This window comes from Geospiza fortis, unplaced genomic scaffold, assembly GCF_000277835.1.
Source record: "Geospiza fortis unplaced genomic scaffold, GeoFor_1.0 scaffold41, whole genome shotgun sequence".
Taxonomy (NCBI): Eukaryota; Metazoa; Chordata; class Aves; order Passeriformes; family Thraupidae; genus Geospiza; species Geospiza fortis.
Genome location: NW_005054299.1, coordinates 12,813,844 through 12,833,644, shown reverse-complemented (window position 1 = coordinate 12,833,644; position 19,801 = coordinate 12,813,844). Strand labels below are relative to the sequence as shown.

Sequence of the window (19,801 nt, the reverse complement as noted above, 5' to 3'; positions counted from 1 at the left end):
GTAAGTCTGTGCACTAGCACTTCATCAGGAGAACAGGAAATGCCCTCTCCTAGAATCAGCAGCCTGGCACGGCTGCAGCACAAACTCCAGCATTTCTACTGCAGTGACCCACTTCACCAGCCTGAGGTGACATGGGCACCATGGATGACTCCACAGAATCATTCCTTGGTAGGGTAAGATCCATTTTGTCCTTCAATTCCAGAACGCTTTTGGTGCTACTGCACTTACAACATCAGGATTTGGTTATGTTGACATCATTGATTCTTGCAAGCTCAGAAAGGATACGGGAAATACTGAGTTTCATGTCTATAAAAGCCAAGAGCAGCAGAGGAGGAGGAAGAAAATGGGGTTCCCAAGGCAGCCCCAGATGAGGCAGAGGAGCACCACTGCAGCAGCTGCAGCCCTGCTTACAGACCAGGTGGTTCTTAAGGTTTATAGGAAGGTGGTGCAGGAACTGCAGCAGCCCTGCCAGCGGTGGGTGCTGGGGCTGCTGCAAATACCCTGGGAACAGAGTTATTTTCCCATGGAACACAGGAGGGGATGAATAGATCTGAAATGCCAAGGCATCAGGTCTTTGCTGCTCACTCACCACACAGTGCTGAGAGCCCAACAGCACTGCAGTGGAGATGGATCTACTTCCAACAGCTCCAAGAGCCACTGCTCTGTGGTGCCTCTAGCAGCAGCCCTTCACCTCCCATGGGAGTGGTGCCAGGGGCTCAGTAAAGGCATTACCTGGAAGGGCAGCACCCAGAGCTCTGCCCTGTAAGGGGCTGGGCAAAAGTCTATGAGGTCAGTGGCTTTTAAGCTAACAATCAAGCCAAAGCAGGTTAATTCCATAAGGCTGCTGCTGCTGGCAAGCTCAGGCTCTGCTTTTGGAGCATCATGCAGGAGCAGCTCAAGCCAGCATTCCTTTCCTCCTCCTCACACCTACTCTCCAACACCGAGAGCAGACATCATCTCCTGTAGCAGCTATTAATAAAGTAACACAAGAGCACTCTGGGAAAGAGCTTTCCCAGTGGCACAGAACACCCCTTGCCATGCCCACCTGGTGCTGCTGGGGCCCAAGTGACACACAGGAATTGTGCCAACAATGGGCACTGATGCTACTTTCAGCTGATGGCATGAACCATCCTCTGGGACTCCACACACCCTCTCCAGCACCCTACCAGCCTTGTCACAAGGGCTAGGTGTTCCAGCTCTCCCCACTGCTCGGATGCAGGGATGGTAGGAGCACCAGTCGCACCCCTGCATCCAGAAATGGAAGGAAGTTTGAGAAGCCACCAAGCAGCTCTGCTACAGTGGAATGCAGGCAGGGTGTGGGATGAGCAGCAACCTGCCCTAGTGACAGTGATCAAGGAAAGGGGCCTGAGCACCCCTCTGATGGCTGAACTCTTGGCAGCAGGGGCAGATGCCCAAGACCTTGGCTCACAAATCCCTTTGCAATAAGCCCTGCTTTAAGCTTCCTGGCTGGAAGCAGCATTCACTGAACCAAAGGCTTAAGGTCTGCAGGGTTGCAGTAGCAGTCAGTGATTTGGGGGAGAAGGGGAGGACAGCTGGGAGCACCATCAACCTCTAAAGGCTCCCCATTCCTTCTGCCTCTGAGTCCTCACATTTATATCTGGCACTCTCCAATGCAAAACCAGCTGCTGGCAAAGATGAGTAGGAGCCACATTAGGCCTTAGGGACCACATATGAGATTTTGGCTGGACAACCACTGGGATATGGAAGAAAACCCCTTGTCTGCTAATGATGCCCCCAAAGTCCACATCCCTTTTTCCCCTAAGATAAGCTGTTCACTGAAGAGAAACAAGGCTCTGCTCACAGTAGCTATTCCCCCTCCCTCAGGCAGACAGTTAAGTGGGAAGTTTCTCATTTGGACACAGCCATGCCCCACTACATCCTCTTCAGTAATCTGTATCTATGTGACAGCCATTTCCTGCTACCTGTCCATCAGCATCACTGTGCTTCTACAGCTCCTCCCTCCCTCCCCAAAAGCAGGCAACTATTGGTCCTCTATCTCCCTTCACAGTGACAGACACCCTACCTGCTGGGGAAATTCATTTGTGTTAGGCTGCTCTTGCTGCTCACAGGGTGAAAACCTGCCTTGTATCACTATCCTGTTGCACTTTTGGCTCAGCTACCATTTATGATCTCTATTTAGGTCAATACTGTATCTAAAATAATGATGCTTTGGCTGGGAGCTCTTAACACTGAAGTCTGAAATGTCTTTAGGAATTGAATCTGCTGGGTCCACCACTGCTTGTGAAAAATAACCAGTTTATGAGAGGGAGTGGCAGTAAGAAACAGAGATAAGAAAGCAAAGCAAAGAGGTGGAGAGGGGGACAATTTTGTTCCCTCAGTGCTGAGGACTGCCTTCAGCTCTACCCATTGCATAGCCTAACAAGCCTGAGCTCACAAGCCAGGTGGGATTTCCCTAATTTCTAAATTAGAGTAGCATTTATAATCAGAGGGGCGTCCTGAGTTCTGCAGTAGGAAGGAACTGCTTAGACAAGAGTATGTGCTGACTTCTGGAGCTGCAAGGGCAGAACAAACCCCTCTGCCAGAGCAAGAAAAAAAAAAGGTGCAGCTACAAGAAACATCAGGTCATTGGCTACTCTCTACCCTTTAATGGCTTTAAGATAACAGTGCCAACTCCCCACGTTCTCACAAAATCTCTGTGCTGGTCTTGTGGCAAGATGTGCACTGTTCCATGAGAAGCAGGATCTGCTGTTGCAACTGGTGCTTTCCAAGGCTCCATCTCCAAAGGCTCGTGCTGAGAACAGGCAGCACCCTTCTGTCAGCTGGGTCTCTGCTGATCCTGGACGGTCAGAAGTCCAGTGCTCCAAGGCAGAGGTTGCAGCAATGTTCAGCTGCCAATCCTTTCAGATGGGCACAGTATATGCTTGGTATCAAGTGTCCAGCTGGGTGCATACAGCTGTGCTGGCACCAAAGCATCACAGTTTGCTCTGAGCGAACTCCAGTGCAGTAGTCAGGGCTCCCTGCATGCCTTTGGCATTTCCACTGCCCTTAGCCACAATGGGAGAGCCTCCTGCCTTCCCTTCCATCTGTGTACAGACAGCCACAGCCCAGTCAGCAGCAGAGAACCCGGGGAGGCAGCTCTGGGGAAGAGACACAGGCAAGTTATTCATACCGTGGGGCAGCCTGCAGTCTGTGAATATAGAAAGGTAACAGCATCCTCTCCTCACCCAGCCTGAGGCAGTCCTGACCCTGAGGACCACAAAGGCTGAGCTTACACGTTAATGCTGTGTCTTGCCCCTAGGCAAACACAGCCTGGAGGATCCAGGAATATCTGTGCCCAGCAGAGACTGAAAGCACATCTGGTCCCAGTACAGTCATCTCAGGTCCTGCCCCTGATTAATCACCAACACTGGGCAAAGCCCCAGGAAAAGCCTCCAGCAGGACCTGCTGAGCAGTGGATCCAGCCCCCCTTGACAGGCAGGTTCCCCTTGTCTCTATCAGGGTTCTGCTTACCTTGGACACCTGACAGGCACAGAGCACCTCACCCGAAGCCTGAGGGCTGAGCAGCAAGACTGAGGTGCCAGGAGACTTGTCACACAGCTGGTTCACTACTTTCATTAGGATCTAGGAGAGGCAGGGACAACAGAGGTCAGGACACAGCAAAGAAGACCAGCATGCAGCAGAAAATGTGCCCAGCAACTCCCTCTTGCTGTCTGCAGCACCTGAGGTACTGCTGGGCCAAAAAAGAATGTGGATTACTCACCGAGAGGGAATCCGCTGGGATAGTATCAATGATGACAGGCTGGTTGCAGTATTTTGCTAGCAAGATTTGTGCCACCTTCTCAGCCTGGAGGGAGAAAAACGCAGCACTCTGAAGGACTAGAGGTGGCACAGGGTGGGCTGCATGGGGATATATCCATGTAATATATACACAAAGGGAATGCAAGCACTGCTTTGTGGGACAGATGGGAGACGTTTGATAGCAGAAGTCGAAGTCAGACTAGCAGCCTGAATCCTCCATGTAAAGACCTGTACAGCCCTCCTTCCCAAATGCAAGCAGAGATGAACCCCTGTCAAAAGTGGAATAGCAAGTGACTCATTCAGTCCCCAGCCTCTCTCCTAGACCTATACAGTGCCACATGTCTCAGGAAGGCTTCTGTGGCAAGATGCTCCTACTTTAAGAAAGGGACAATTTTTCCTGAGATCTCTAAGTTACCAGTAAGTATTTCTAATTTGCTTTTAATACAAACTGGCAGAACACAAACACATGTGGGAAGCACAGCAAAATCCATGTGGCTGCAAGAAAGACTCTGTCCTGTCACTGACTGCATAACTTTGTTAAGCCCTCTGTGAGGACCATCTCATCTTCTCCATGTATAAACAAGGAGGTGATGCCCAATGCCTATTGGTGTTGGCCAAAACTGCTGGTATGGGGCTCTCTGTTCTCACAGGCAGGGAGACATGGAAATTCTGCAGGTGCTAAAAGCCCAGCCAGCCATTCTCTGCATTTTAACCAACGGCCCCATAAACAATGGCCAGCAAAACCAACCCAACACGGGGCCTGTGTTGTACCATGAGTGATTGTATGGGCTTTCCTCTGCCTTCTGAGACCCCAGTGACGGAGTGGCTCTGACGTGTGACACAGACACCAGGTCCACTGGTGTGTGCTATCAGCTGGCTGCAAGTCAGTGTGTTGCTGCCTCAGTACCTGCTGCAGCTCCAGTTTCTTGACAGCTGTGTTGGCCGTTCGCTGTAATGCTTTCAGGATGGTCTGTAGTTCTTTTCTTTGCCACTGGGGCATTGCAGTGCTGGCCACCACCTGCGAGACAATTTGCTCTGTAAGAACATTAAACTGTACCCCTAGACATAAAGTGCTAGTTCTCTGGGAGGTCAGGCTGGAGCACAGCCCCAGACCCTGCTTTAACCAGGGCAGCCAGTCACTGTGCTGAGCAGCTTTCTCTTTTCAGCTGCCCATCTGCAACACAGCCACCTGGACACTGGCAAAAATCCTTGTGACCAAAGAAGCAACAGCAGGTAGCAACCTGCTCTTGCTACTGACCACGGTAAGAGGTGAACCTGATAGGGGAAGAGTCCTGTGTCTCATGTGCCCATGCTGTGTAATCCTTACTTTGGTCAACTGGCCCACTTCTTTGGAGAGGTTCTGCATCTCAGGAATAGAGGTGATCCTCTGCTTCATCCGCAGGGAGACAGAGTCCACTTCCATAGCCAAGCACTGGCCTACTTCCCGGGCCTGCAGAGATGGAAGGAATGCATGCTTCAAATGCAGCAACAGAAACAGTCCACAGGGATGGAGAAAGCAGGGTCATGAACGCTGAAGTGCTGCTCAGAATCCAATAAGAAGACACCTACAGATGGTTTAGGAATGACTGTTCCTGCAAGACTCTGAAACACAACATTCCTCTCTAGATTTGCAACCAACACTAGATGGTCACACTCAGGCAGACCAAGCTGTCGAGCTTTAGGTGATATTTATGGTCAAAATTCATGTTTCCTCAAAAATTTGCACCAAAATCATCAGGATTTCATTGAGGAAAAACTGGGGAGCTCTGTGGAGCATCTTAGAAATCTTTTTCCATTAGGAAATGCAATCTTGAAACTGCTGACTGAAGAAACAAGAGAAACACCAACACTAAAAGAAACCTCATCAGCCATTGAAGGATATTTCCTGAGTTTACCTATCCTGATATATTTCTTATTGTTTTCACCAACAGTGCTGCTATAAATAATTATTTTTAAAAAGCTATTACAAGCTTTTTTCACCAGTGCCAATCCTTATGGTTTGAAGCATTTCCTCTCTGCTAGATCTCTGTGCCCAGGATGGTCCTGCAAGACTTTAGAGCAGGACAGCAGAGGACTGCTCTGCCTAGCTAGGATACACAACCCTTGTTTCAAGTAAATCTCTCTGCAGTCTCCCTTGTGTCATTAACACTTGCACAAAGCTCCTCTCAGGGGCTCTCCAGGTCAGCACTTCCAGCAAAGCATGCAGATGTGCCCGATAGCTTTTTGTTCTTCTGCATGAAGAAAAGCCTCTCTGGGACACAGATGCACAGGGGATGGCCAGCCAAAAAGTAACAGATTTGCAGGGGTGGGCTTTGCCTTTAGTCCTTCCAATTCCAGTGACTATGAGTCACTCTCCTCTCTGACAGCAGCCTTAAAGGAAGAGGGAAGGCTTATGGAGCACCTGACACTTCCAAACACTCAAAGGACAGAGTGATCTCACAAACACAATAGTAGGTTGCTTACTTTTTATACAGAACCAGCCAGACCAGAATCACAGTTTAGCAGGAAAAAGACTAAAGAAAGGAAGCAAAAGGGCTGTAAGAATGAGGCCAAAACCCTGTAATCATCAAGTGCAAATCCAGCTGTGATAGGCAGGAGGCGAAATCAATGCACCAAGAATTACACCTTAAAATACCTACTGGGGGATTGAAATTTATAGACCAGAGGCTTCCTGATATTTTGTGCAAGTTTTTATCTTGGAAAGGGGGGTCTGAAGGGAGAAATGAAGGTCAAGGAGACAGAGAACTAGCATGGGAGGGAAAGGAGGTGAATAGTGAGGTACAGCAGCAGAGCTGAGTCCAAGGCTGAAGCAGGAAGCCAGATGTGGCACAGCAGGGAGGCTTCAACCAAAGCAGTGGGGAGCTAATTGTCTATGAGGAACCTACAAATGTTGGTCCTTCTGGCACTGCCTTGACATGGCAGAAATGTCATTTCCCTCTTTCTCACCTTTTTGGCTCGTCCCCCTGTCACTGCAATGACACGGCTAATGCCTTTGACAAGCTGGCGCTCGCTGATGATGGCCAGGTCTTCCACAGATCCTGTCTGGAGAAGGTGCCTAGGACGCCAGCAGAGAACAGGAAAGAAAGCAAGTTGCTCTTTGCAAACAGAAATCAGGAACCCTGCCTTCTTTTTCAAAAACTCTGAAGTCCAGCAGGCCTTTCCTAATCATAACCCCAGTACCTTGAATCCTTTTCCATCCCTAAAATCCCGATGGAACCTTGTCAGGCAAGAGACAGCACAGTTGAGGCTACTCCAGAGGAACTTCTGTGCTCCCTGCCCAGCAGGGTCCAGTCAAATGGTGCAGCCAAGTTCTGTTCTCCTTTCCTCTCCTTCAGCAGTGAGATGAATTGTTGTTTTTCTCCTCTACTCAGCTCCTCTACCCCACCACTCTCTTGTCAGGCCAGCTCACTGCCTGGCCAGCAGACTCCAGACAAAGGATAGCTGTGCAGTCTCAGGACACTGACACTCCCTTTTCCTTCTTGTTTATTCAATGCTGGATATGAAAACTATGGTGTCTTGTGTTCTGTTACCACAAGCAATCATTCCAGACATCTTCATAAGAATTGATCATCTCCCATGCACTTTCTTTTCCCACTACTCCCACAAGAAGATCTCATGGGTAGAAAATTGCTCATTTTCAGCTCTATCTGCTCTAAGGCCAGTTTGTTCCTTCTTTTTTTTTTATATCAGCACTGTCCTAAGCTGGATTAACTATTCTTCTACTCTCATTACTGCTAAAAGCAGAAGAGGGTGAAGATAATTAATTAAAATAATCAGAGCAGTCTCAAGTTCTCACAGCTGAATTGGAGTCTCCATCTGGGTACCCAGCCCTTCTGTAACCCCAAAGACAAAGCACCACAACCCTGGTGCAACAAGTCACACACACACCTCTCCCAGACTCTGCTGGTGCTCTGTGGCTTCCAGGTTGGTTTCAGACTATGAAGTAAGGAAAAATGCTGTGCATTTTGTTAAAGTTTGCTCAATCTGGAACTTCCAAAGCTTTGTAAATAGCCCATCCTGTCCTCACAATATTTTTCCAGTGAGGAAACTTAGTTTCACAGGGACAGGGATGTGAGCTTGTAGTGATGTTTCTACCTCAGCCACCAGTGCCCACACACATGCCTTCTGGCTGCAAGCAAAAGTCACTTACGTCCCACAGCAGAGCTCCACAGAGGTCTGCATTGCAGCCTTGGAGTCACAGGTCAGCACATTCTCCACAGGGACCCCCAGGGACACTATCCTCACTGGATCTGGATAGCCCTGACAGAGGAGACAGGGATCAGCAGCTAACAACATATTTGTGCAGGGGCACTTACAGACTAACTACATGGCTTCAGGTGTCTGCCTCATTTTCCCCTGTTCTAGACGAGCCCCTGAGTCAGGGGTGGCACTACTTCTCCCCCACAACCAGCCACCAGTGGGAGAAAGAAACAATTGGTGACACAACAGGCTTTTGGTCCACAGGCATGAACAGCAAGCCTGTACATCACCAGGCTCCATGTTTTACAACAGTGTCCTGAGACCTCATCTCTGTCCTATTTTCCCATCTGAGTTTTGGGAGACAATTCCCTTGCAGAGAGATGTTGTGTCAACATCTCGTGTCCCAGATGATTCCAGCTGAAGGAGAAGGCTCATGAAGATGTGTGCTGCCATCCTGTCATACCTCATCCACTGCTCGGAGTCCCTGAACTCTTCTTGCCAATGTGAGGGGCACTTCAGCCATATGCACCACCTCATTCTTCTGGATCAGGTCCTGCACCACTTGCTCCACTTGCTGCAGCTGCTCCACAGTCACATGGCCCTGAGGAAGCAAATCAGCCACACTCAGGAGAAGCCTCCTGAGAGGTACAGAAAGAAGGAGGGAGATCTGGGGCACAGCCACCAGATGACTCAGCTTGGGCACACCACTCTTCCCCTGCATCTCATCTTCTCTGCTTGTAAAAGGGAACTGTGAACATCATGGCCCTCCCACCTTCTCCTCCCATGAGAGATAAGGATTTTTGATGCAAGAGCATCAGCCAAAGTCCTCAAAAGAGATACTAGAATGAATGACAGGTTACTAGGGCCAGCTTCACAAAGCTTACCCAAAGCTTCACAAATACTCTCACCTGAACGTCTAGTACAGACATCAGATACATGTCACAGCCAAGCACCTTCTCTCAAAGACTCCTTTACACTATTTTGTGTCAGTCCCATGACCACTGGCCTTGCTGAGTCCTTTCCCTTCTGACCCCCATTCATCCCCTCAGCAAGCCCTGCTCATGGTCAAATCAATGCCAATGGACACAGCCACGTCCAGAGGAGCAAGCTTCATTACTGAGATAAAACGTGACTTGTGTCTAAAGGAGTGATTATGGGGAGAGGGGACAAATCCCTGGAGAGAAGAGCTGTACTGGAATGCTGGTACAGCTGAGAACTAGGGGACTGGATTTCAGAGTCACCTTGGTGTCAAAGTCGAAGCGCAGCCGCTCTGCTGTCACGTGGGAGCCCCGCTGCTCGGTGCTGTCACCCAGGACGCGCCGGGGCGCGAAGGTCAGGCCAGGCGCTGCCCCTGAAAGCACACACCACCATTAGCAGGGACTGCTGGCTCTCCTCAGCTCAGGGGAGCAGGGCATGGCACAAGAGATAAGGAAAAGGTTGCATGTCAGGGGATAGGAAAAGATGGAGGAAAAACAACAGGTAGTACAGCTCTGAGATGAGTTATGTGACAGGGCAGACCTAACTCCTTTTTCCATGGGATCATCTTTGTAAAACAGTGAAGGGTAAGCTGGATACTTTTGGACAAACCAATGGTGTTGGAATGTTGGGGGACACAAGACAGATGATGGACTTTGGAGCTGGTTAACATAAGAGATTTGATAACAGGATGACATTGGCAAAAACAAACAGAACTTTGAAAATTAGACCTAGATTGCAAGAAGATTAAATCAAACGGGTTTACTTGAAAAAGAAAATCCCACTAAACTCTGCAAGCAAGAGATGTTGTTATATGCATAAGTTTGTGTATGTGATTTTAACCTAATCATTGTAGAACACATTATTAGTCTCCCTGAAATAGTATATGAGCATTTGTATCCCACAATAAAATCGGATTCTGATCACCGAATCAGTCTCCCCGTCTCTCTCCATCACCGACACAATGGCTCACAAAGATTACAGAGTCAGCTGTGATATCTCCTTCCCACTGCACACTGTGATGAAGAACAGTCTCAAGAATACAAGGGACAAAGATCTGCTGTGCCCGGGTTACTCAGAACATTACAAGGAAAAGGTTAAGAACACTCAGTCATCACCTCATCCACAAAGAGCTGCACTTGGTCGCCAGCACGCAGGGTTTCCACAGCAGTGACCTCATGGATCACGTAGCCCCCACAGAGATGAACTGACTCTACAGGGAAAAGTACATCCTGAGCAAAGAGACAGAAAAATGAATTAGGACACAGGGAAGATCCAAGTATCTGTGCTGTCTACCTGCTTGACCCTACTGGGAAACACAATTTCTACCGATCCCTAAAAGACAGGGATGGGGTGGGAAAAGCAGAGAGAAGCTTACTGCAAACATAACCAAGGTTTCTCAGACCTCACCTGTACCCAGCCACTCACTACACAGTATGCTGGGGCTGCCAGCTTGCAGTGGAGGGGCAGTAACACCATCCAGGCTGACAAATTTTCTTAAAAACTATGCTCATCGGTGATGCACAGCATCTCCCAAGGCATGTCTCTAGCATCCAAGACACCATTTCTGCCTCACTGGGATGGCAACAAAACTGGACCACCACTATAGCTTGGGGAGAAGTGCTGAGCAAGGCACTGTAACTCTCTGCAAGGCTAAAAAGGCCCAGGGGTGATTATCAAGACCAGGAAATGGGGAAAGGAGAAGCTGCACTCTGTGTAACTTCCTAGGACAGGGTCAAAGCCCTCCCTTTGGCAAGGCTGAAGGAACATGCTGCAGAAGTGGAGCTCCTCCCTGATGCTCTTGGGAGGAATCAAGAGTTTTTGCACTGGGTCTCAGGTTGGGCAGCACTTGCAGCTGTCCAGGACTGACCAGAGAGAAGCTACTCAGTTCACAGACTCTCTGATCTATGTTTGCCTTCTCTCAGCACTACAGCCCCAGCTGGCAAGAACACAGCACACTGAAGGAAGACCTGAGAAGGAAGAGACTTTAGTCTTCCTCAGCAAGATGAAATTGCAAAGGGTTGTGAGAGACAACCAGAGCAGCAAGAATGCCCTTGTGAAGTTACTGCTGATTCTGCCTTACCCCATCAACTCTGATGCTATGCCAAGGGAACTGTCAAGAGTCAGCAGCTTGCAAATTAACACAGAAGAATAACCCATCACTTGGAGAATTCTGCCTGGCCTCAGAACCCATGGCAGCCTTGGGCTAGGCAGCAAAGGGCCTTACCTGCTGTCCTAAACGTATCATGTAGCCTTGGTCAGAGTCTTGCCCTCCCTGCTGTGCATAGAAGTTAGTCCTGTCCAAGATGACACCGCAGCGCTGCCCTGCCCCAACCTCCTTCTGGAGACACTGATCTCTGTACAGCATCAGCACAGTGGCCTGGCACGGGCTGAACTCTGTCAGGGGAAAGAAGACAGCAGCAGTTAGTGCACACAGCCTGTCAGATTGCAACAGGAAAGGAGGGATCACTTCCCTGTGCCAACCCTGCTAACACTGGGCTATACTGAAAGCTGGCACTTTGCCTTGGTAGGAGAGGAACAGCTACTGGCAGAAGGGACAAAGGACTGGAACTAAGTCACCCCTCACTCTCCTAATCACAGAGTAGCAGCTAAGCAGGCAGGGACATCCAATCCAGCTCCACACGAGCTTGGCAGAAGAAAATGTGACACAGACACATCTGCATCTTGCTATACTGCAAGCTTGGCAAACCTGACTGACTCTTATGAAGATGCTGTGGATAGGGGACAGCAGGGATGTCGCATTCCTGGGTGCAGCAAGCTTCTAACATGCTTTCCTGTAGGCTCCTTGAACCCAGATTTGGGCACTACGGACAAGCAGACCATGAGGTGGGCGTGCAATCGGCTGGGCAGAGGGCCTCAGCGAGAATTGCTCAGTAGTTCAATGCTCAACTGATATTCAGCTACTGGCAGAGCTACTTGGTGGCTGATATAAGGGACAACACCACTTAACATCTTCATTAATGACTATTCATGACAAAATGGGATGCACCCACATCCCACTTAATAGGCAGGGACTGGTTGATACATTGAAGAACTGGACTGTTTTTTGAAGGCATCTGAGCAGTCTACAGAAACAAACTGACAGAAATCTCAGGTTCTCAGGAGCAAGCTGAACACAAGCCAGCAGGGTGCCCTTGCAGCAAGGAAGGCTGCCTGCCTGCTGAGCTGTATGAACACAAACATAGCCAGCAGTCAAAGAAAGAGGTTATTCATCCCTATTTAGCATTTGGGAGACTACATCAAAAGTACAGGAAATTCTGGCTGTATGTAAAGAAAAAAACCTTTACACACTAAGGGTGATAAAGAACAGGGAATGGGTAGGCTGTGAGATTTTTGTCCCTGAAGATACTGAAAACTTAAATGGACAAAGCTCTGAGCAATGTGATCTAACTGGGAAACTGATGTTACTTTTAACAAGAAATTGGACATCCAGAGATCCCCTTCAACCCAAACTATTCCATGATTCAGAAGGAGAAGGTGGGACAGCTCTAGTTTGGGGATTTGAGCCAATGTCACAATGCTAGGCTTTTTTCCTCTGTTGTGCTCTTGTTGTAGTATATATAGCTTGAATTGCCTTCCTTTCTGCTTAGCGTGGGCTGCCACCAGCACACTGGGTAACAGGGAGTTGGCTGTACACAGCCTTCTCTAATTGTCTGTGACAGCCACACCACCTCTTGCTCCCTGTGGCTTATCTTGATGCCTTCCCTGGAGCACCAGCAGCCTCAGTTACCCTTGGCGACAAAAAGCCTGTGCTGGCACCTAGCGGCTTGCCACGGAAACAGCAAGGGCATGGTTCCACACAACCACCTAAAACCCTTGCATAACCATCCTTCTTTCTCCCGAGCACACACCCAGGAGCCTAATTGCTGGAGACAGACTTATCTCTAGAAGAAATCAACAGTGTCTGTTTCACCACTGCACCCAGTGGTGCCAGCCAACCCAGAGCTCAGCCTTGTCACCAGCCCAGAGCCTTCCTAGGGACGTGCCAACAGCACTAAGAAAAGCACCCAGTCTGGCATGAGGTACAGGGGTAGGGAAGAGATGCGGCAGCAAGGTGGACAGGTTTGGAGCATGAAGTATACGTTGTACATGCATGGGGTTAGGCAGCAAAAGCAGCCATGTGAGGGACCCCAGCAGAGCTTCTTGGAGTGGCAAGGTGGGCCAGGCACTCACCGTAGTGCCCGTGCTGTCCCAGGGTGTATGCGTACTTGGGAGAGTCATCCGTGGCAGGCACCTTGCTGTCCTGCAGCCGAGCCAGCGAGTGCACGTCCAGGGGGGTGTTTGTGCTCCCTGGCTCTCCTGCCTGTGAGCCAGCAGCCTTCCGCTGCAGCAGAGCAAAGGCACAGTTAGATGGGAGATCCCGGGGGCAAGCAAACAGGTAACTGGAGCTGTAAGGTTGGGAATGGCTTCTTCCACCTTCATGGCTTGCTCAGGTCCAGGCTGATGTAGGCTACTGCTTACTAACCCCATCCCTTCAAACCTCACAAGCACTGAATACCACTCTGTGCTAGCCTTGAGCCAGGCCATACCAACTGTTAACACATCCCTGCTGGCACAGCTTGCTGTGTGGCTGTGAAGCTTCCAGGCCATTAAAGCTCAGGAGAGCAAGGCCTCAAACCAATTACTGCACTGGGGAGTGGTGGAGGTGGGTGCGCAGTGCAAGTATTTCAGCACTACAGAGATCATGGAGATTTTGTAAACTCTTCATAAATAATTTGCTGCTTCAGCTGTCTAAGCTGGTTCTACTTTGCGTGAGAAGATAGACTACATGACAGTCCTCCCTAACAGGCGACTGTCCTAACCTATATAAATATTTCATAACCTTCACTCCAGCATCATAAAATACCTGAGAAAAAATCACCAACCAATACTTCAGTTCCACATTCAGACACAAGGGGATTGTGATGACACTGCTATTTCAGACTCACTTCCCCTTCAGGGAGAAGGCATGTAGCCCTGTGGTGCTCTGAAGAGCCTCAGCAGTGAAAGGGATCCTGCTTCCATGTTCACAGGAGACAGGTAAGGCTTTGAATTATTCTGACAAGGCAGGTCTCCCTCTTACCTTCACATCTTCCAGAACAAGTTCATTAAAAGCAGCTGAATCCAAACTGATTCCCTTCTCTTCAAGCATCAAGTCAATCAGATCCAGAGGGAATCCCAAACTCCCATAGAGGGACCAGGCTACTTCAGCTGTAAGACAAAAAAAAGGTCAAGAACTCTGTGAGAACACAGACAGCAAAGGCATCTCAAGATTTGTCGGCATGGGACCAATCTAGTGTGTGCTTTGGTAACTGGATCCACCTGTATTGCAGGTAACTGCACAGTTAATGGGCAAGAGAAGCCTTGGTGTTCTTCTTGCATGGGACTGAGTAATAATAATGCTCCACAGCAGCCCTTCCTGCTAAAATTCAGTGCAGCACATCTACACAGGCAGCTGCACTGTTTGGGTCCTGTGCTACTCCTCTCAGCTGTGAGTTCCAATGACTTCATTGATCAGTCAGTAAAACAGCAAGGGAATGTTTCTAACTTGCCAGGTACCAAATTTGTTGTGAGTACAAAGTACTAGAAATCAACTGCAATCTGGAGAAAGGAACATCTGCTCCTCTGTCTGGGGCTAAAGTGTCACAGAAAATGCAGGGGAGGCAAACATCCACCAGTTTTGACTGCAATACTTGTGAGGACCTGGAGCAAACTGTCTCTAAGTGCAGCTTGTCAGAGGAAGGACACTCACCTGGGAAATTTGTGGAGGGCTCCATCTGCTGCACTGTGCGCTCGATGATGCGCCTCCCACGCTCCAGGGAGGACAGAAATGCGGCCTCATTCTCATTAATGATATCCTGGATCTGCCCAAGGATCAGAAGGGTTACCCACATTTCAGGGAGTTCCCCAGCTCAGCTCAGCCCTGCTCAGCCAGCTCAAAGCATATCAACCAGCCTTTTTGTTCAGCACGTATCCATCACAACATGGCTCTGATGCATTATTGAACAGTGCCAAAGTCATTGTGTCTCCTGTCACCATTCCTGTCAAAGAAATATTGACCATCCACGTGGGGAAAGCTTTAGGCTGACAAATGTTCCCTACTGAGCATTCCTATCTGTGACCCAATTACAACTGTATGTCTGGAATAGCCAGAGAAGTTGCTGTCAGTGGAAGCAAGCTGGGACTAGCCTTAAATCATCGCTCCACTTTAGACGAAGGGTACCCAGGCGAGGACAGGCTGTACTTGCACTCAACCAAAAAAGCTACTGTAGCTTTTTTAGAGCAACAGCCACCTTACACAGCACATGCAGTCCCTGGTAAGGACCTAGTGGACCATATGGAAATCTGCCACAGATACTTGTGCCCAGAACATCTCAGTCCACCCACGAGAACATGACTGCAGAGGAGGCTATGCAAACTCCTCCAGCTAAGTCCCAAGGGCAGGATGATTCCTGGGCTTGAGAGGAGTGTCTCACAAAGATAATGAGACAAGGGGATTCCACATTGCTCACCTGGTTGGCATTCCTTGTCAGCTCTGGATAAGCATCTCCCTGTGGAAGTGAGCCTCAGTTAGTGATAACATCCTCAGCATCTTCCTTGGGGGATCTCGCAGCATGTCACAAACATTATAGAGGTTACTTGCACAAACATTACAGAGGTTACTTGCATGCACTTACACATGTTTGTGCTGACGGTACCATTGATGACACTAGGCCCCCTCCCTCCCATCACAAGTGATATGGGGACAAGAGGTTTTTAATGCTGGAATGCATAGCATCAGGTACACCTTCCTGGAGGTCCTTCCCATCCAAGACTGACTCCTGACAGTGTGCAGAAAATGGACATGGGGTTGAATAGGATGTGTGATGACCTTTTTCCCCCAAGACAGCAGTTTTACTCACCAGCACTTCCACTACAGTAGGCACCAGGGAGGCCAGGAGCCCAGGCGGAGCCTGTAGAACTTCAGAGCAAAAGCGTACAGCCCTGCGCAGGATCCGACGCAGCACCAGTCTGAAAACAGAGCAGGATTCCTTAGGCAGCCTTGTGAGCACCCCTGCCCAGCTGCCACATCCAGCATCCCCCAGCTCATCTGGTCTGATTCATCAGCACAGGCTACACCTATCCTCCCAACACTCTACACCCATCCAAGGGAAAGTCTGCAGATTGGCACCCCTTCCCAGCTCTCATCTTCCTGTCTCCCCCAAAGCTCACGCACTCCCTGTCTAGGGCCCACACCAGAACCTCTTCCCTGGCTGTTCATATTCCTTTCTAGACCTAACTTCCTCCACCTCCTGCCATTTCCTTATGTCCTTACTCTGCTCCAGAGAAGCCTGGGTAGATGCCATCAGTGATGCACACGCATAGGGTGCGCACGTGATCTGCCACCACGCGGTAGGCCATGTTCACACGCCCAACGTCAGCATTCCCGACCAAACCTTGGTATCTGGGTGCTCCGCAGCCCTAAAAGAGAAAGTAGAGAGACAAATCAGCAGAAAGTAATCGTTGCAGAAGAAGTTTCAATGCAAGAGGCAGCCAGCTATGCCTGACATCATGTTTTTCAACTTCCTCTGAACCTCGTGCACCTAACATGTACTCATTAAATCCCTCCACAGCACTACAGACCAAGACTTCTGTACCTAACACAGGTCAGCCAATGCCCTGGCACTGAGAAACTTAAGACACCTTGAAGGAAAAATGAATCAGCAGTGCTGATATCCCAGCGGATTTCCAACCTGGAAACCCTTTTTTCTAGAACACTGCATTGGATCTGCCAGGATCTGCCAGGACATAACCTCCTGTCTCAAGATACTGCTCAGTACCCAGCAAGCAGTCTGTGTTCAAGGAGCTTTTGTTGAGCTGTGACTCTGAGCAGAAGCACCATCACCTTGTGAATGGCATCCAAGATGGGAGTGAAGAGATCTGTGTCATAGTTGGAACGTTTGTTCTGCAGAACTGTCACCAGCCTTTCCAGACCCATTCCTGTATCCACATGGTGCTGTGGCAAGGGAAGGAGATTCCCCTCCACCTCTCTGTCAGCCAAGCAGGAAAAATAAAAGGCAAAAGAGAAGCAAGGATCAATTAATGGGAAAAAATAAGGAACAGGTGAATCAAAGAGAATGGGAAAGAGACAGGGGATGGAAACAGTGGGTGACCCAGCATAAGGAAGCTCAGGGACAATAATGACAGCAGCCTGCCTTGGCCCTGTCAGGATCTGACCATCACATAGTCAGGATAGGCTGCAATGTAAGGAAAAAGGCACCCTCCTCCTCCTCCTCCAGGTTGCTGCAGACCTCAAGAGATCTCTAGAATGCAGCATTAAGGGAGAATAGGCAGTGGAGGTTGAAGACAGGGAAATAAAACAAAGGGGGCCAAGAGCCATGCTGGACAAATCTCCATAGCTTCTCTCTTGCTCCTGGTATTGCCATCTTCTGGAAAACAGTGATAAGTCTGAGAATATACACCTGATTTTGGAGTCAGGCTAGGGGGAAAGGCTCTGGAGTTCAGATGACATGCTTGGTACCTGCTGTACTGCATGAAAACCAAGTTCCAGATCTCCACTACATCGGGGCTGCCCTGGTTCACCAGTGCTGCAGCATTTCTGCCACCACCCACGTGGTCATAGTGGATCTCCGTGCAGGGACCACAGGGACCTGTGTCCCCCATCTCCCAGAAGTTATCCTTCAATGGGAAAGGAAGCATGTGACTGGCAGGAACCCTGGAAAGGCAAATAACAGAGATGGCAGTGCCGAGGCATACATACAAACCACCAGCCTAGATCACAGAGAAAGCTGGAAGAAAGGAATCCTTTCTTCCCACTACAGACTCAAAAAGCAAATACATCAGAATTCCTCTGCTTCCTTCTGTTCACACAGAATTACTCTCCTTAGCAAGATTAAGTGAGCCAAACCACAGAGGACCCTAGTCTCAGCCCAGAATGACAGGCAAACACAGCCTGGCCCCTGATGACCAAGACAGGCTGTCCAGTGGGTCTGTGGAGCACCTTGCTCTTGGGGCAGAGGCAAGACCTGAACACCATCAGTGGCACAGAGCTGGCTGCCTTGGGTTCAAAGCCTACATACAGCTGAAACAAGGTCCCAAAGCACAGCAGTGCTCTCTGCAGTGGCTGCACCCTCTCACTGAAGTAGCCATTGCCTGCTTTCAGAGAAGTACTCTTATGATGGAGAGGAAGCAAAGGACTGGAGATCCCGTACATCATCCAGGCCAGCCAGTTTTAGGCACATACCCACCCCCACCGACACTATCTGAGAATGAACCAAAAGTTCAAGAGACCCAGTGAGCTCAGAGCCCAGCTGACTTTTAACAACCCAAAGAAACCAGAAACAAAATGGGTTTAAAACACACTCTCTGGCCCCTAAAGCTAGTCAACTAAAGAGCAAATGCAAAACTGTGGAAAGTGAGATGTCAGTACCTGCTACTCAGAACCTCTTCTGTGACACACTTACCCCAGGCGGAGCCACACGTCCCTGCACTCCTCATCTGCGCTCAGCCCCAGCGAGGGGTCTCCCCCAAAGTAGGTGACGTAGAGACGATCTCTGGGGATCTCATAGACCTCTGTCAAGAGCTCCCAGGCCATGCTACATGCCTCCTCCTGAGCAGGTGGGGAACATAAATGAAGCACAGTAATTCAGGAAGGGTCTTTAGAATGGGACTCAAACAACAAAGAAGTTAATTTTAGCTGTCTCTCTCCCTTTCTAATTTTCAGGTGTATTGCAAAGAGCAGGATGAAGGTCAGGAGAGTGAGACAGCTCACTGCTGCCACTGGAAAACTGACTTTCCTATAACGTTGTGAGACCTTCAGCATGGTGTGCATCTATGCGCCTACTGGCAGTTACATGAATTATTTTCTTTCCAAAGAAAAAATGTATTCGCCACCTAAAAAATCTAGCATCCTTTATTCTTCTTCCCTTTTCAAACTTTCTAGTACTAAGCATCAAATGAACTGGTAACCTCTTTTCACTATATAAAGTGGTCAACACTGGCATTCTCACAGAAAACTTTGATTTTTACATGTTGGTGACAGCTTTGGCAGGCTGAGTGCTTTGCGAGTCTGCAGGACACATTCAGCGACAGAGCCCATGAGCTGACCACCTCTGTTCCAGGCCACAGAGCTCCCAGGAATTAATCTGGATCTTACCAAAACGCCTTCTGCACACAGTCCTATGCCACTACAGCACAGCTCCGAAAGGCAGGCTATGTTTTCCCCTAGAAAGGCTTCACTCCTATCACCTCACCTTAAAGTAATCCCCAAAGGACCAGTTCCCCAGCATCTCGAAGAAGGTGTGATGGTAAGTATCTCGGCCCACATCCTCCAGGTCGTTGTGCTTCCCTCCCGCACGCACACACTTCTGGCTGTTCACCACGCGCCGGTGCTGGGCCAGCTCGCTCCGGGGGTGCGCCGTGCCCAGGAAAATGGGCTTGAACTGGAAATGAGAGACACCCGCTGTGGACAGATGCCACCCAGCGCAGGAGCCTGCGCCTGGGGCTTCTGATACACAGAACGGGCCGGGCTGGAAGGGACCACAGTGGGTCATCTGGTCCAACCTCCCCGCTTAAGCAAGTTTTTTCTAGAACACACGGCACAGGATTGTGTTCAGATGGTTCTTAACTATGGCCAGCGAGGGAGACTGCCACAGCCCTACGGCACTACGAGAGGCGTCCGGGAGGACGGCGGAGCGGGCAGCTCAAAGCAACGCCGGACATCTCCGTGGCAGGGGCACCCCAAGGCGGGCCGCGCTCCTCTGAGAGCGGAGCGCCGGTGAGCCGGAGGAGGGGAGCGGGGAGAGCACCTGGTTCATGCCCGCGTTGACGAAGAGGAGGCGTGGGG

General features: G+C 49.6%; 1 protein-coding gene across 1 annotated transcript; it reads right to left on the bottom strand.

Annotated features, from left to right (window-relative positions):
• Positions 1 to 1,864: 1,864 nt before the first annotated feature.
• On the bottom strand, positions 1,865 to 19,794 carry AARS2 (alanyl-tRNA synthetase 2, mitochondrial). Its single transcript, XM_005416322.3, is given in 22 exon segments — positions 1,865 to 3,119; positions 3,493 to 3,603; positions 3,743 to 3,826; positions 4,688 to 4,798; positions 5,108 to 5,230; positions 6,727 to 6,835; positions 7,931 to 8,040; positions 8,444 to 8,581; positions 9,222 to 9,377; positions 10,074 to 10,187; positions 11,183 to 11,352; positions 13,150 to 13,300; positions 14,039 to 14,166; positions 14,708 to 14,819; positions 15,468 to 15,506; positions 15,858 to 15,966; positions 16,271 to 16,416; positions 16,841 to 16,985; positions 17,477 to 17,671; positions 18,420 to 18,565; positions 19,209 to 19,397; positions 19,764 to 19,794. Coding segments are annotated over 22 exon segments (2,760 nt in total). The 5' UTR covers positions 19,773 to 19,794; the 3' UTR covers positions 1,865 to 2,954.
• Positions 19,795 to 19,801: the final 7 nt, after the last annotated feature.